Source organism: Ochotona curzoniae, unplaced genomic scaffold (assembly GCF_017591425.1).
Source record: "Ochotona curzoniae isolate NIBS_2020 unplaced genomic scaffold, NIBS_Ocur_1.0 contig_1482, whole genome shotgun sequence".
In the NCBI taxonomy this organism is placed as follows: domain Eukaryota; kingdom Metazoa; phylum Chordata; class Mammalia; order Lagomorpha; family Ochotonidae; genus Ochotona; species Ochotona curzoniae.
The window spans coordinates 2,627,745-2,644,258 of NW_024465100.1; the positions used below are offsets into that span (position 1 = coordinate 2,627,745).

The 16,514-nt window shown below is 45.0% G+C and overlaps 1 protein-coding gene across 1 annotated transcript in view; it reads right to left on the reverse strand.

Annotated features, from left to right (window-relative positions):
- Nucleotides 1-1,432: 1,432 nt before the first annotated feature.
- GUCY2C (guanylate cyclase 2C) overlaps nt 1,433-16,514 on the reverse strand; it is a 57,660-nt gene continuing 42,578 nt past the window's right edge. The window contains exons 22-27 of the mRNA XM_040967329.1: nt 11,392-11,584; nt 10,556-10,730; nt 7,039-7,137; nt 5,553-5,647; nt 3,142-3,218; nt 1,433-1,786 (exon numbers count right to left, since the gene is read on the reverse strand). Coding sequence (XP_040823263.1) covers nt 1,612-1,786; nt 3,142-3,218; nt 5,553-5,647; nt 7,039-7,137; nt 10,556-10,730; nt 11,392-11,584 — 814 coding nt within the window. The 3' untranslated portion in view covers nt 1,433-1,611. The remainder of the gene's footprint in view (nt 1,787-3,141; nt 3,219-5,552; nt 5,648-7,038; nt 7,138-10,555; nt 10,731-11,391; nt 11,585-16,514) is intronic.

Consider the following 16,514-nt stretch of genomic DNA (forward strand, 5'->3'; position numbering starts at 1 on the left):
GAAGAAAAATAGAAATTTATAATGCCATGAAGTTTTCAAGAGGTTTTGATAGTTCAACAGTCCTGAATTGCAGTTGATCCTGCCACTCCAATCACAATGAAATCTCTCCAGAATCCACTGGCTGACAGTCCACTGGAGAGTCTCCAACTGCCCAGGTATTTACTGGCAATGATAGGTTGGAGTAGTTGGATCAGTTTGTTCTGTCCACCATCCTCTACCATGGTACCACGGTACCAGGTGTCCTCTGGAGGTTCCAGTGTATTACGATATCGTCCACGTGCTTTAAGTAAAATGATCTTTTGCATGTTTAGCATACCAAAAGGCTTAGGTTTAAAGATTGTTCAATTCTCATTAGTTCTCATTTATAAAACAAGCAGAGAGAAAGAGGGGTGAAGTGGAACATAGAAATTATTTTAAGAATCTGCTATGTGGGCTCAGCACGATAGCGTAGCAATTAAAGTCCTTGCCTTGAAAGCACTGGGATCCCATATGGACACCAGTTCTAATCCCGGCAGCCCTGCTTCCCACCAGCTCCCTGCTTGTGGCCTGGGAAAGCAGTCGAGGATGGCCCAAAGCTTTGGGATGCTACACCTGTGTGGGAGACCCGGAAGAAGCTCCTAGCTCCTGGCTTTGGACTAGCTGAGCTCCAGGCATTGCGGCCACTTGGGGAGTGATCTGTCAGACAGAAGATCTTCCTCTCTGTCTATCTGCCTTTCCAATAAAAATAAATCTTAAAAAAAAAGAAAACAAGAACCTGCTATGTATTAGATACTGTGTTAGGTGCTTGATAAGTTTTCTTTACAAATGTGTTTATGAAAATGACTTGAGGGAAGTATCATGATTCACAAGTTACTGAAGAAATACTAGAACTTAGAGACACTAATGTTTTCAGCAAGTGAAGAGAACACAGGAATTTGACTGATAAGTGGACAAGCACGTGCTTGCTCAGGCAGCACAGTTACTAAGTGGGCAAGCTGATCCCTCATGTGTTGCAGGTGAAACAGACCTTCAAGATTCTTACATGTGACCAACAGTGTTAGATTTGCCATGTTTCAGGGTGGGGGAGATGCAGTCAGTGTTTCAGAAAGCACGAGACGATGGTGTGTATCCCAGGAAGACGGACAGTGGACTTTTAATCCAGTAAACTTTTTAGACTTTTTATTCTTGCCTAATATATATTATATTTTCTGAAAAAATTCTGAGTTTAGTACACACTTCAATGGGGACAGGGTATTTAAAATATAATTGGGACAACTAAAAACACTCTATCATGAATACGGGGGAGCGGTGCGGGGTGGGGTGGGGGAAAGCCAGTAAACAAAACAACAAACGACATACATGAAACAAGAACAAAATCTCCCCAAGTTCTAAGACAGTATATTCCATCATCACCTTTGCCGGATGGAAGCTCCCTGGAGTTGCTGTCAGGGGAAGACTTGAGAATCAGTGGCAGTTCTGTCACTGGGAACACACATCCCACTCATGGAAGACAGTCTGTTCCAGACAGGGCCAAGGGCTTCTCTGCTTCCCTACATCTTAGGAAACTGCAGGCCTCAGACATCTGAGGTCGCTGCCCCAGTGCTTTGCGAGTCCTTTCTGCTTCACCGAGGATTAGAAATAGGTGCTCTCCTTGTCCGTGGTGTTCAGTTGTAAGTACTCCAGGGTGCCTTTTTTGTAGCTGGCTACCCGTGTGGGTTTTCGACTTCGTATTCCTGCAGCCTGTCTCTTTTGTAAAGAGTTGGCAATCATGTCTGAAAATTCTGCTTGCAAGCGTTGTTGATTCTCCCTGGGAGCAGGAGGGGAGAGAAAACAGAATCAGTAAAGTACACAGCGTATGCCTTAGCTCCACCGTCAGCCAGTCTCTTATTGAACGCCTTTTCTGTGTTAGACACAGGGAGCCCAAAGAAGACACGGAGATCCTGACCTTTGAGGCACTTAAAGAACTTCCATCACTACTCTGTGAAGATGGAGAATAGGCAGACGATATTTCAAGCCCGAAATCAGCCTTCCAGTTCTTTTTGTTTTTAAACTTGATAGACATAGAGACAGAGATCTTCCACGGGAGCTGGATGGGAAGCAGGGCCACTGGTACATGAATCAGTGCCCATATGGGATCCTGGTACGTGCAAGGTAAGGACTTAAGCCACTAGGCTACCACACCCGGTCCCATCCAACTCCCTGCTTATGGTCCGGGAAAGCAGTCCAGGACAGCCCAAAGCTTTGGGATCCTGCACCCGCGTGGGAGACCCGGGAGAGGTTCCTGGTTCCCGGCTTCGGATCGGCGCAGCACCGGCTGTTGCGGCTCACTTGGGGAGTGAATCATCGGGCGGAAGATCTTCCTCTCTGTCTCTCCTCCTCTCTGTATATCTGACTTTGTAATAAAAATAAATAAATCTTAAAAAAAAAGAGATGTATTTGTTTTTATTGGAAAGGAGGGTTTGCAGAGGGAAGGAGAGACAGAAAGATCTTCTATCTCCTCAAGTGGCTGTAACAGCCAGAGCTGACCCAGTCTGAAGCCAAGAACCAGGAGCTTCTTCCAGGTCTCCCATACAGGTACAGAATACCGAGGCTTTGGGCTGTCTTCTACTGCTTTCCCAGGCCATAAGCAGGCTGCTGGATGGGAAGTGGAGCAACCAGGACACAAATGGGTGCCCATATGGTATCCCAGTGCTTGAAGAGAGAGAATTAAACAATCCAACCATTGCACCCAGGGACGTTTCTAAACCTCATGTGCGTGATGGCGTTTCAAAAAGTTTGCAAAAATGTGGAATTAAAAATGTTTATTTAGGTGCAAATAAATCTGAAATACATAGCTAGCCATTGCATCATACCCGTTTTTCCTGAACAGTTTTTGGTGATTCCTCATATATACAGATTCCAGTGTGTGTGTGTGTGAGAGAGAGAGAGAGAGAGAGAGAGAGAGATCAAACTCATGTTTTAATTCCACTTCTTTCCATGATTTTTTGGTACTCATGTATATTCCCTTGCCTCACATTCAATTTCTCATTGCCACTTGCAGTCACGTGTGCAGTTAAATTGACTGCACACTGCCCAAGCCAGCAGTGCCTCCTCCCTCCTCCCCTCCTCCTCCTCTCCTCTTCCCCCTTTCCTCCTCCCTCCCTGCTACACCTGGAAGCTTACACAGTGGGAGGGGTTGGCAGGTTGTACTCCTGGTCCTTCATCCCCGTCAGCCAGTAGGTGAGCTCAGTTCCTCTGCCCTAGTGAGACAAAAAGGGGCAGGAGCCAGGGAGGCCAATGAGACAGTTGTGTCCCAGCCCACTTTTCCTACAGTGATCTCCTTCCAAGGGACATTTCCTCTCTGCATGCCTCAACAGTGCTTTGTACATTTGCACACACACACTCACACACACACAGACACACAGGCATACACATCTATGCCACAAGAGCCTACCAACAGGGGGCTAAAGGCAGGAGCAAGGAACTCAACCCAAAGTCTGTCAAATGAGTAACAGACATCAAATCACTCGAAGCATGACTGCTGCCTGCCAGGTGTTTGTATTAGTAGGAAACTGGATTGGGGAGCCCCACCTAGCAGCCTCATCAATGTGGGGGGATGTCTTAATGGGCATGATGCCCACCAGGCCAAATGCCTGTTGCCAGTGCTTGGATGTAAGCACTTCACACATTCTTGTTAAGATCTGGATCCTCTCTGGACAGATTCCCAAGCATATAGGAAAATAAGTCTCTCATTTAGCAGACATGCTCTTTCTGATGTTGAGTTTCTTTTTCCTGAAAGATTTTAAATATCACTATAGTAATATGAAGAAGTTGGACTTAAAAGGGCAGATTTATCTGTATTTCTGTTATGCCAACAAAACCAACAGTTTTGTTGTCTACGTTTTCTTTTAGCATTCTTTGGAAATAAAGCTTTGTGAAAAAATTTTACCATCACTTTCATATCTTTGGTGTATAAATTATAAACACTGGCATCATTTTTTAAAAATCTTATCACACCACATTTGGACCTATATTGGAACTATGCAATATATGGGAACCTCGTGGAAACTGTTTTTGTTCAAGCTTATATTTGAAAAGAAGACTGGCTGGTTATATACATATATGTGAAAAAATCACTAATTTTTAGTTGGCAGTGTTTGGACTGCAATAATCCATAAACCATTTCTATTTCAGGGGAAATTCTCTGTGTAGAACATGGATGAGGGTACTTTAAAATAAAATAGAAATAAGCACATTTTGAAGAAATTAGTGGGAAATATAATAAAAATAAATTTATATTGTTAGAAAATTTGTTCAAAGCTAAGCACAGGTTTTTATAATCTGCATATCAAAGGGATTTAAAAAGTTATCAGGAGGCAGAGAGAAAGAGATGGGGGAGGGAGACAGAGTGAGCAAGCAGGCAAGAACGCTAGTTCCATGTCCTAGCTTACTCCCCAGTTGCTGGCAGTGACTGGATTTTGATCTGGGTTAAAGCTGGGAGTTGCGGCCAGGTCTCCCATGTGGGTGTAGAAACTCAGCTACTAGAACCATCAGCAATGTCTCCCAGGTTGTCCATTTGCAGAAAGTTAATCAGGACTGGTGGCAAGTTTGGAGCTGAGGTCTGGCAGTGTGGCCATGGGCATCTCCTCCTAACTGGCTGGGCCAAATGCCCACCCCAAACAGTGGGGAGAAGCTAAGAGTATTCTTTCGTCCAACTTGAATGTGATCACAAACACTTGGAACACTTGTGAAAGTACAAGGCTACTTCATGGAACAGGGAGTTAAAGACATTTATTTTAATGCCAAAAAATTCTGAAAGCCGTGCATAGATTTTTCTCATAGTCCACATTTTCCCGTGAACTTTCGGAAGACCCCCCGAGTTGCAAAGGCCTTATTTGTAGCGGCCTGTTAAAGCAAGAGTAGACATGGAAGTGAAGAAATGGAGCTTTCACTGAAATGAGTGTTAGACCCAACCGTGGCCCTTGTTTGGAGGAGCATTTGGGAGAAAAACCACAATAGGTGTGGAGGGAAGAGTAATGGCAGTTTATAACGTAGTGATCATTGTTCAAAGTGTCAAAAGGGCTCTGTGGAGCACAGGAAAATTCATTAAAGATTTATTCGAACTTATTTTATGTGAAAGGCAGTTACCTAGAGAGGGAGAAGGGCAGACAGGGAGAAATCTGACATCTCAAATGGCTGTAATGGCCAGGGCTAAGCCGGATTGAAGGTAAGAGCCTTGAGTTCCCTCCAGGTCTCCTCCATGAGTGGTTAGGGACCACAGGCGTTTGGGTTAGCTTCTGCTGTCTACTCGGGAGCCTTAGCAGGGAGCTGGGTCAGAAGTGGAGCAGTTGGAAATAAACCAGCGTTCACATGGGATGCCAGTATCACAGGTGGTGGCTTAACCCATTATTGCACCACTCCATAAAGGAAAAGTTCTGGGTTTGCCTTCATGGGAGAGATCTCTCTTAGAGGGGTTGTGGGGTGCTCATAGTACAGAAAAGGACTCTCCACCTCTGTGGTCCTTGGTTGTCCTGGCCCAGTCTCCCGTGTTGTCTGAGTATTTTCTCCACGTAATGTCACTGGGGATTCCTTACCTTTAAATACGTTTCCCCTCTCACTTCATACAGGAACTGGCAATCCGTTCTTTTCAAGATGGCTATAGTGGAGCCATTCACATGAATTCTCAGGGCTGGAAATGCAACAGAGAAACAAAAATCCCATCCAGTTAGAAGTCTATTTTGTGGCCACATCTATTTCCCCTTATTCAGGATATCGGGAACACCTGAAACAAGTATCCTGCATCAAGAGGAAACTAACAGGGTTTTTTCAGTGAAAGAATATTAAAGATTGGCATCACACATGGGAGGAGTGGGGCTGGACACTTCATCCCTGGCTCCTGAGAGATGAGCTCCCCAGCTTTTACCCACCCCCTCTCCTAGATTCTAGCTCAGATCGTCAGTTGACTGCACCTAGTTTTGGATGCGGCTTTAGTGCTTAGCTTGGAAATTGGAATTTGGTTTTGAGTCCCAGTGTAAAACTCACCAGGAGCTGCTGAGTTGGGGGTGGGGTTTGTTGGGAAAGGTTCTGGAGACTGTTATAGGGTCTTCATTTCCTTATCAAGATTTTCTTATCTTGACTTTCTTATCCAAGAGTTTCCACATCTTGGAGTTTCCTCATCTTACCGAATTTCCTTATCTTAGAGTTTCCCCTTGCTACCTTTCTGATGCAAATGTTGAGGACATTTGCATTCATAGGCACATTGCTATCCATCACCCTTCTCATTTTGCAAGCCCCAGGGCCACAAACAGTCACTTTAAGGATTTGGTAACTCTATGTTGTATGCCTCACACCAGAGGATTGCTAACCGCTTGGCTTAACATCATGCCCACTCCTTTTGGAACCTCAGCAAAGTTGATGTCTACACCCAGTCTTTCCCTTCATCTTTCAGGAGCCTAGGAAGAAAAACAGCTAACTTTCCTTCCAATGAATGTAGACAGTGATCAGCACAGTTAGGATTTTAACCCATGTCTGTTTGACTCTATGTTTTTTTTCTTTGCATTATGATTTCCCAGCACAAACTAGTATCAGGTTATAGGTCAAATGCTAAAAATGCCAGGAATGCTGCTGTAAACCACACGTTGTCTTGCAGTTCTACTTTGCCAGGCAAATGCAGTATAAGACCTAGCATTTGACAAATATTTAAATTTTTTTCCCTCCACAATTATTCCCAGAAAAACACAATACATGGGAAATAGAAAGGTGAACTGGGGTGTGGAACCAGTATCAAGCCCACTGGCTTTTTTTCCCCTTAAACTTATGCAAATTTATGCTATGTTTTATGGTATTCCAGGTAGACCTTTACACATCTGGGAACAGTTTAAAATCGAGCAAAAAGGAAGAGTCAAGCGATAAGTAAACAGCAATGGAGGCAAAGGTAGCCAGGACTGGATAGACACAGGGTCACAGTCAGCCCAGCATGAAAGGTTGTTCATGATCACACTCATCCTTTGCTCCTCCTCATTGTGCATTGGATCCTGTATTCTGCCCACCGCTAAAGGACTCTTCCCCCTTCCTTCTTACGGAGGCCGGTGGATTCCATCCTGGAAGCTGTGTTCACAGTGTCTCCAAACAGGCAGTATCGAGGCATCTTGATGCCCACGACTCCAGCAGCACAGGGACCTGGGGGAAGGACAGACGGCAGCAAGTGCACGAGGGTAGAAACTGCAGGGCGGGGTTATGAGGGGCAAGCTTCACGGAGGGGTCACGGTGTTCAGTACTTCAGGGGGAGATGGCTGAGCATGTGAAGTGCGTGTTGTGACTTTTGCTTTCAATACGTATCATCCACTTGGTGAAATAACATTTTTAAATGCATTATCTTGGGAAGTATTTTGTTCTAGCAAAGAAAACTACACTTGCACTAAATAGGACAGCATTCAGAAATGCGGGTGGGCAAGATGCGAGTGTGTCCTTCTGTTTGCTGGTTCACTCCCCAGATGTCTGTGATGGTTAGGGCTTGAAGTCGGGAGCTGGAAACTCAGTCCAGCTGCTGACTTTTCTTCCAGATGTGTGTGTGTGTGTGTGTGTGTGTGTGTGTGTGTGTGTGTGTGTGGCAGGAACTCAATTACTGCAAGCATCACCGCTCCCTATTCCAGGGTCTGCACTGGCAGGAAGTTGGAGTCAGAAGTCGGAGCTAGGCATTGAACCTAGATACTGTGAAGAGGAAAGCAGGTGTTCTAACTGCTAAACACGAACTCCATCCTTAATATTTTTAATGGAGGCCGTTGGGAAGGATAGAGGGTAACTTGCTTCTTACATCCGTGTTGTTACACGTGTCCTTGAACTCTGAGCTGCTGAGAGGAGGCGGGGAAGCCTAGACTCCGTTCCAGTGGCCGGAGCTTGCTTTATTATCGTTTTAGGGTGGTATTCCTGGAATTAGGGTCATGATGCTGGCAGATCTCAAAGACAAGCACTTGGCAGAATCTTCCAAGCATCTCACAGGTCATGTGAGCACAGCTGGATGAGGGCAGCCTGTGGCCCAGGACAGGTAGAACACAAGCTATGACTGTAGACTTCGGTGTACTAGATAGGGGAGAGGTTCTATCAGTTATTAACATAGGAGGATCAACTGTAAGGGAAGAGATTTTAGAAGTTAAAGGTTGACCCAGAAACTGCAAAAACTGTTTTAAGTAGAAATAACTCTAGTTAACTTACCAGATTTTGATCTATTTGAGTTCCTTTTATAGATTTTTTTCCTACCCATCCTCTATGAACATGGGCAAATAATCAAAATATTAGATCTTTCCCTAAGTCCTGAGCCTTTGCCTGTCAGACCTGAGGCAGAAAAAAAGAGAGAGAAAAAGAAAGCAAGCAAGAAAGCTAAGGTCTTTGCCTTGAATGCGCCAGGATCCCATATGGAGCAGCTCCACTTCCCATCCAATTCCTTGCTTGTGGCCTGGGAAAGCAGTCGAGGACGGCCCAAAACCTTGGGACCCTGCACCCACATTTGAGACCCGGAAGAGCTCCTGACTTCTGGCTTCAGATTGGTGTAGCACCGGCTGTTGCAGTAACTTGGGGAGTGAATCATTGGATGGAAGGTCTTCCTTTCTGTCTCTCCTCCTCTCTGTATATCTACCTTTCCAATAAAATAAATATATCTTTTTAAAAAAAGGAGCAATGGAAGGAAATCATACAAAGTGATGAGATTTAACACAAAGAAAAAACTAACAATAGTGGAGTGAATTGGCTTGAGAAATAGTGAGTCTGGGCCCGGCGCGCTGGCGCAAGTGGTTAAAGGTCCTCGCCTTGCACGCCCGGGATCCCATATGGGCACCGGTTCTAATCCCAGCAGCCCCGCTTCCCTTCCAGCTCCCTGCCTGTGGCCTGGGAAAGCAGTCGAGGATGGCCCAAAGCTTTGGGAACCTGCACCCGCGCGGGAGACCCAGAAGAGGCTCCTGGCTTCGGATCGGCATAGTATCGGCCCGTTGCGCTCACTTGGGGAGTGAATCATCGGACGGATGATCTTCCTCTCTGTCTCTCCTCTCTGTATATCCGCCTTTCCAATGAAAAAATAATAAAAATAAATCTTAAAAAAAAAAAAAAGAAATAGTGAGTTTTCAGGGAGTTCCAGGATAATTCTCAAAGTGATCATTTTGTTATTTGTCTCAGAATTGGTAGGAAGCACTTGTGCCTGCAAAGGATTACTGCAGATTCCTTCTGAGTTATGCTCCAGCAGTGTCTTTGTGTAATATCTGAAACTCATTTTCTCAAACATCTGTGCTTGAGGCTAGGAAATTAAATGAAATTTGGTCTGAGACTTGGTCATACCTTGAGTCTCTATATGATGAATAGCAACCTGCTTTGATGTGTAAACAAACAGAAAGCCCAGTTAAGGAGCTAGTGATGAGTGGTTGGATCTTAGCCAATCACAGGTGGCTAAATGGTTATACCATGCCCAAATAAAGCCAATGCAGGGCTCTAACCAAATCATACTGTTTCTCTACCTCACTTCCATTTTTTTCTCCGTAAAGGTTGGTTTCTCACATTTGTACACTAAAATTCCCTGAATCTATTCTGGTATTGAGGGTTGCCCAATTTGGAAACTGTTTTTTGTTCCATTTTTTAAAGATTTATTTATTTTTATTGGAAAGTCAGATATACAGAGAGGAGGAAAGACAGAGAGGAAGATCTTTTGCCCACTGCTTCACTCCCCAAGTGACTGCAACAGCTGGAGCTGTGCCAATCCAAAGCCAGCAGCCCAGAGCCTCTTCCAGGTCTCTCATATGGGTGCAGGATCCCAAGCCCTTGGGCTGATCTCCACTGCCTTCCCAGCCCACAAGCAGGGAGCTGGCTGGGAAGCGGGGCCGCCAGGATTAGAACTGGTGCCCATATGGGATCCTGGTGTGTGCAAGGTAAAGACTGTAGCTGCTAGGCTACCGCGCTAGGCAAAGCAACACAGAAAGAAACAGAGAGAGAGACAGACAGACAGACGGACAGACAGGCGACCTATCTTCCATCTGCTGGTTAATGCCTCAAATACATCTAATTGCTACTTCTGGACCAGCTGGAGGCAGGCGCCTAGAATTGCATCCGGGTCTCCCATGTTCGTGGCAGGGCCCAGGAATTTGAGCCATCTGTGTTGTGCCTCTCAGAATGCATCAATGGTAACTTTTGTTGTCTGAAGTGACACATGCTCTTTTTGAACCGTTGTTGTGGGCAGTCATAAGTGTCAGGATTTGACCAGCTATTTTTTTCCCCTGGAGATAATCTAACATAATTAAAGTATATATTATGTTAGTGGGAAAAAATATACAGAAGTCAGAGTGGGAGAGGGAGGGAATTAGAAGGAAGTAAATGAAATAGTTAAGATGGCAACCTAAATAGGAAGTGCAGAGCTGCTGGTTTTCAGACTGGCTGGTGCCTATCACCCCAGGAGTCAGAGGTGCTGTTCCTGTCAGCGTGTTTCGTGAGCTCCACACTCAGCACACAGACTCCAAGGGGTAAGCCTCGTGTGAAAACCCATCACCCAGAGAACTCTTCATCCCTTCTGATGCGTATGGGTACATACGGGTCCCCTTGGCTAAGATGTTCCATTTCATACCAGAGTGAATTCCAATGCGAATCCATATGGGGAGTCCAGGAAGATGCTCCAGTTCAAAGGTCCCCATGAAGCTGAGGATCTCCAGGGCCATCTTGGCAATGTCGATGGCGTGCCGATTGCCGTTCCTCATGGGCAAACCGCTGGCCACCATGTAGGCATCCCCAATCGTTTCTACCTGTGGAAAGAGCGTCTCCTCAGTGGCTCTAGCCCTCTGACAGGCATGGACACGGGACAAAGGCAGTCAGTCCAACTCAGAATGAGAGTAGCTACCTACACATTTTACCGCAGAATGCTGATTTCTGTAGTTTTTTTTTTAATAGTCTAGTTAAATGGATAGTAAAACAGCTCCGAAGGATTTTAGCCATACAAAAGTAATTCAAAATATAAATGATGCAGATGTGCTGGCAGTTCTATAAATGTTTAAATAATGTGGATGTTTTTATGCAATTTTAGCAACATCTTTAAACATCAGCACTTACTATTTTCTAGATTGCATGTTATACAAAAAATTGTATCATTCACCCAGCCACAGCATATAATCTCACGGTAGCGTTTATTGTAACCACAGTGTCTTCTTATATGGATTCAGCTTAAATGTTGTCCAAATTGCAGGTTGGTGTGAGAGTACGACATTTCCCTAAACGTGGTACCCCGAATCCATTCCTTCTGACCTGCAAGTTGTTCCTCTCGTATTGCTTCTTAGATGATCATTTTGACTTGTGACCCTTCTAACTCTTCCTCTTGTGTATTAGCTCACCACGTGTCCAATTAGAGAGGACAAAGTGACGACAGGAGCAGCCCCTGCGGGCACTGACTCGGGCTGTTCCGTGGGGTACCTTGTAGACGTCGTGGTGGTCTACGATGTGATCGAAGCTTTTGTAGATGTCATTGAGCATGTCCACCACCTCCATGGGGGTGCTGTACTTGCAGATGGTGGTGAAGCCCACGATGTCGCTGAAGTAAATGGTGACCTCCTCGTACAGTTCTGGCTCCACGATGCCCTTCTCTTTCAGTGATATTACCACCAGCCTGGAAGAGTAGAGAACAACAACAACAAAGCCTTTCTACTTGAGTACATGTCTCTTACAGTACACAATCAGGCGAGAGTATCGAGCAGGAGCTCTGGTAGTTCTGATCTCTAGTGCCACCTCAATGAGCGGCTGGCTGCCAAGCAAAGACAAACTCATTCTGGATCTGCGAACATACTACATGTATTGCAGTGCCACTGAACAAAAGCAGATACAGCGTTAGTGCACCACTATTTTTAAATTTTCAAAAGAGGTTTATTTATTTGAAAGTCTGAGCAGTTGAGAGGGAGAGTGGGAAAGAGAGACAGACAGAGAAGGAGATTTTCCATTCATTGGTTCACTCCCCAGGTGGCTTCAACAGTCAAGTCTGGGCCAGATGAAGTCAGGAGCCAAGAGCTCTAGCCAGGTCTCCCACACGGCGGGGCAGGGCACCTGAGTCACCGGTTACTGCCTCTCAGCTGTGTCATAGCACTTAAACCCAACACTTCAATATGGATATCTTGACCAACATCTCAACTGCTAGGCCAAATGCTAGTTCCTTAAGTTATTATCTGATTATTCATCCTAACATACATACTTATATATATATATAAACAACACTATCATTCACATATATACTATTAAACAAACAATATATTATTATTCACCCTGATATATATTATTAAACAATAATATTCATATATATATACCCATGCACATATATAATATATATATATTTCAGAAGCTGAGAGATGCCAGACAGGTCGCTGAGAAAACAATCCCTTATGTTTATAGAGGAGAAAGTGGCAGCCCGGAGGGGAACTGTGACCTTTGTAGGGTCTCATAGCCCACTTAGAATGGAGCTCAATAACTCCCTTCCGCTTGTAAGTCTTTTTTATTGGTTCCTCCACAACCCACGTCTGCGTTCTGCAGGGAGAGGAGACAGTTTTGGGCATGTGCTGACTGTAGGCGATAAGAACGTCTGGTACTTCTCTGGAAAAACAAACAGCTACGTAGTCAACCACCAGAAGGTGCAGTTATGGGCAACCCCCAAGGCATCCAGGAACATATCTTCCGTAGGTGTACTGACAAAACCTGGGACCTTTGCAAAGAACACTTGTTCGGTGAGGCTTTTGGATCTGCAGGGGCCCTCTGGGGGCAGGCTGCACTTGCCACGTCTGGTCTAAGATGCAGTGCCTTCTGTAGGCTGCAGAGATGTAAGGGTTAGGCTGGAGAGTCACCATTTTGGTTCTTCCTCCCATCCTTCTTTCCTCCCTTCCTTCCTCTCTCCTTTCCTCTCACCCTTCCTTCCTGCCTGCCTTCAGATTTATAGAGAGGAGAGACAGAGAGAAAGATCTTGCATCCGCTGGTTCACCCCCCAAGTGGCCACAATTGCCAATTATCCAAAGGCGAAAGCCAGGAGCTTCTTCTAGGCCTCTCATACGGGTGCAGGGACCAGAGCTTTGGGCCATCCTTAACTGCTTTCTGGGCCACAAGTAGGGAACTTGAAGAGAAGTGGAGCTGCTGGGATATGAACTGGCACCCACATGGGATCCTGGCACATGCAAGGTGAGGACTTTAGCCACTACGCTACTGTGCCAGGCCCTTGCTCATTCCTCTTACTACTTATTCTGGAAGGTCAGATGAGCTGGGAAAACATTGTGCAACCCAGAGAGCGGAACTGTTGCTGGCAAATCAATGAAGGACGGGCCGTGGCTGAACAGGTCGGCATCAGGTCATTGCTGACACAGGATTCTTGTCTAAGTAGATGCCCTACAAAGGCTCGCCATAAAAAGAAACAGCTTCTATTTTTCTCTATTCCTAACCTGCCCCCGTTTCCTTGTTATCTGGTTCTTTGAATTTATTCCCCCATTTGCTATAAGTTATTTCTCTTTGATTCTCCTAGCGTTTTATGTTTTTTTTTTTTAGTTTCATTTGGCAAATAAAAAGAAGTTTTACACAAATAACCAAAGTAATTTGTGGTGGAGTTGTGGAATATTGGAGCCAATCAAGTAGGTGCAGACTTGAGCTTTGTCACCTCCAATAAACACATCTGCCACCTAGTGGTCAAAGTAGCACCCTGCACCAGGGCTAAGGGAACCGCCTAGGAGGTGAGCCTACCGTTTTCAAGTCACGTGCATGACCTCATTGATCATATCAGTGCTGACGAATCCCTGGGAAGGCAGCCAGACAACCCGGATGTTGTTTTACAGGATTAAATGGTACCAACGTTGAGGAGTTGCTCATGGAAACTGCCATCCCTGAAGTGAACACGGAGGGGTCCAGCCTGTATGGGGTTCAGAGGTGGGTTTTCCACACCCTTTCCGAGGTGCTCCGAGGATTCCTGCGTTCTGCGTTGCTCTCCCTTCAGGCCCAGATGACTGAGGCTTTCAGAAATTGTGTATTAATTTAGAAAACAGCTCGTATTATCTCCAGATCTTTATTTGTGCTGATCTGTTTTAATAAAGCAAGTGTTAAAAATGGAATCCTAGTTAATTGAAGTAAAACAAATAGTGGAAACAGGGCTCGCAGACAGACCAAAGGGACCTCAATCTTCATGATTTTAACTAAAGCTAAGCCGCCTCACTTGTCCTTCATGGAATAACAGCAGCCTTCTGAACATCAAGGACAAGACGGCTTCTCACTTGTGTCCAGTGGTGGACCAAATCTGTTTCCTACCTCTTCTCAGTTTAATTCTTGCATATCTTAACATTTCTGTTATTACAGGGATCAGAAGTTCCTGTTGTCATGTAGGAAAAAAAGTTGAGGGGCTGGTGCTGTAGCATAGTGGGTAAAGCTGCTGCCTACGGTCCTAGCATCCCATATGGATGCTGATTTGTGTCCCAGCCGCTCCACTTTCAATCCAGCTCCCTGCTAATGGCCTGAGAAAGGTGTCTGAACCTCTGCCATCCATGTGGAAGAGCTGGATGAAGCTCCTGGCTCCTGACTTCCACCTGCTCCAGTACTGGCCATTGTAGCCTTCTGAGAAGTGAACCAGCAGACGGAAGATCTTTCAGCTTCCCTTTCTTCCTCTGTCACTTGGATTTTAAAATAAATAAATAAAAATTTTACAAACACGCAATGGTGGCTCAATAGGCTAGCCCTCTGCCTTGCGGCACCAGCATCCCATGTGGGCACCAGTTCTAGTCCTGCTGCTCCACTGGCTGTTGCAGCTATTGGGAAGTGAACCAGTGGATGGAAGACCACTCTCTGCCTCTCCTTCTCTCTGTAAATCTGCCTTTCCAATTAAAAAAAAAAGTAAATCTTAAAAAAAAAAAAAAAACTTTTGGGCCCCGGTATGGTAGCCTAGCAGTTAAAAGTTCTTACCTTGCACCTGCCGGGATCCCAAATGGGCGCTGGTTCTAATCCCAGAAGCCCCGCCTCCCATCCAGCTCCCTGCCTGTGGCCTGGGAAAGCAGTACAGGATGACCCAAAGCTTTGGGATCCTGCACCTGCCTGGGATACCTGGAAGAGGCTCCTGGCTTCAGATCGGTGCAGCTCTGGCTGTTGTGACCACTTGGGGAGTGAATCATGGGATGGCAGATATTCCTCTCTCTCTCTCTCTTCCTCCTCTCTGTATATCCAACTTTTCAATAAAAATACATAAATCTTTTAAAAAATACTTTCAAGGAAAAAAAAAAAACTCAGGGGAGAGAGAGAGAGAGAGATAGCAATTTGTCTCAGATCACAGCTTAAAACAGAAGGGCTGGAACCCAGGCTGGTCTAACTCCACAGTCGGTACTGACTCTGGCACCACAGAGGCGTTCGAAAATACCATCCTTCTAGTCAGTACAGAGACTACTCAGGCAAGTGAAAACCACCTGCCATATGGCCCAGCAGTCCCACTCCTGGGAATACATCTAAAAGAGCTGATACATACACACGTGAAAGCAACCTGCCCCCAATATTCTTTGCAGCACAATCAACAATGGCAAACACATGGAAACAACCTAGATGCCCATCGAAGGCGGACTGGATAAAGAAACTATGGTTCATCTACTCTATAGAATACTACTCCACTATAAAAAGAATTAAATTATTGCCCTTTGCAACCCAGGGGTCCCAACTGGAGACCATTATGCTCAGTGAAATGAGCCAATCCCAAAAGGATTCATATCATATGTTCGCTGTAATGTAAGACAAACGCCATCGAGAACACCAAAGAAAAACGAAGGGAAACAAACATACAATCATAATCTCACAAGTGGAGGATGTCATGGAGACCAGAGTGCCAGGAACCAGAGAAAATCGACAGAATGCATCTCTACAACTGAATAAAACGAAACTGCTAAATATTAATTCAGAATTAAATATTAAGTCAGAATATTAAACTTCCTACCCTTGCCTATGCCATCAGTGTCATGACCCACAGAAAGAGCAGGAAGTTGGAGTCAAGACTGCACCTACTAGACTGTTTTACTACAAAATACAGGGAACAGTGGATGTGAGATGTTATGAAAGTCCTTTATAATACTGTTTTTGTTATGTCTCATGGGATCTGATATTTTTGCTTCTAATTTCTTCAGAAAAGTTCTTTTTTTCTGCTGTGCATTTTCAGGGACACACGGGTCATACAGTAACATTTCCGTCCTCAGGGAGTTTTTTGGATTTCTTTCTGTTTCCTCAGTGATATATTGGTCGTTCTGTGGCATGTTATTTAACTTGATATTATTGTAACTTTTGTATTACTGTTCCTGTTGGTGATTTTGGTTTGTGGCTTTCCATTTAAAGGGAAGTACGGTGATTGTGTAATAGAACCTATCAAAACCAGTTGTGAAGATGCGATGCAGTGTATACCTACTTCCAAACCAAAGATGAACTCCCAAAGAAACTGTTAGATATGTCCTGACAATAGGACGCTGGACTTTAGCCATTATTCGTACCTACAACGTAAGGTTACGCTCAAATAGCAGAATGACGGACATGTGACTGTCAATGAAAGACAATACAAC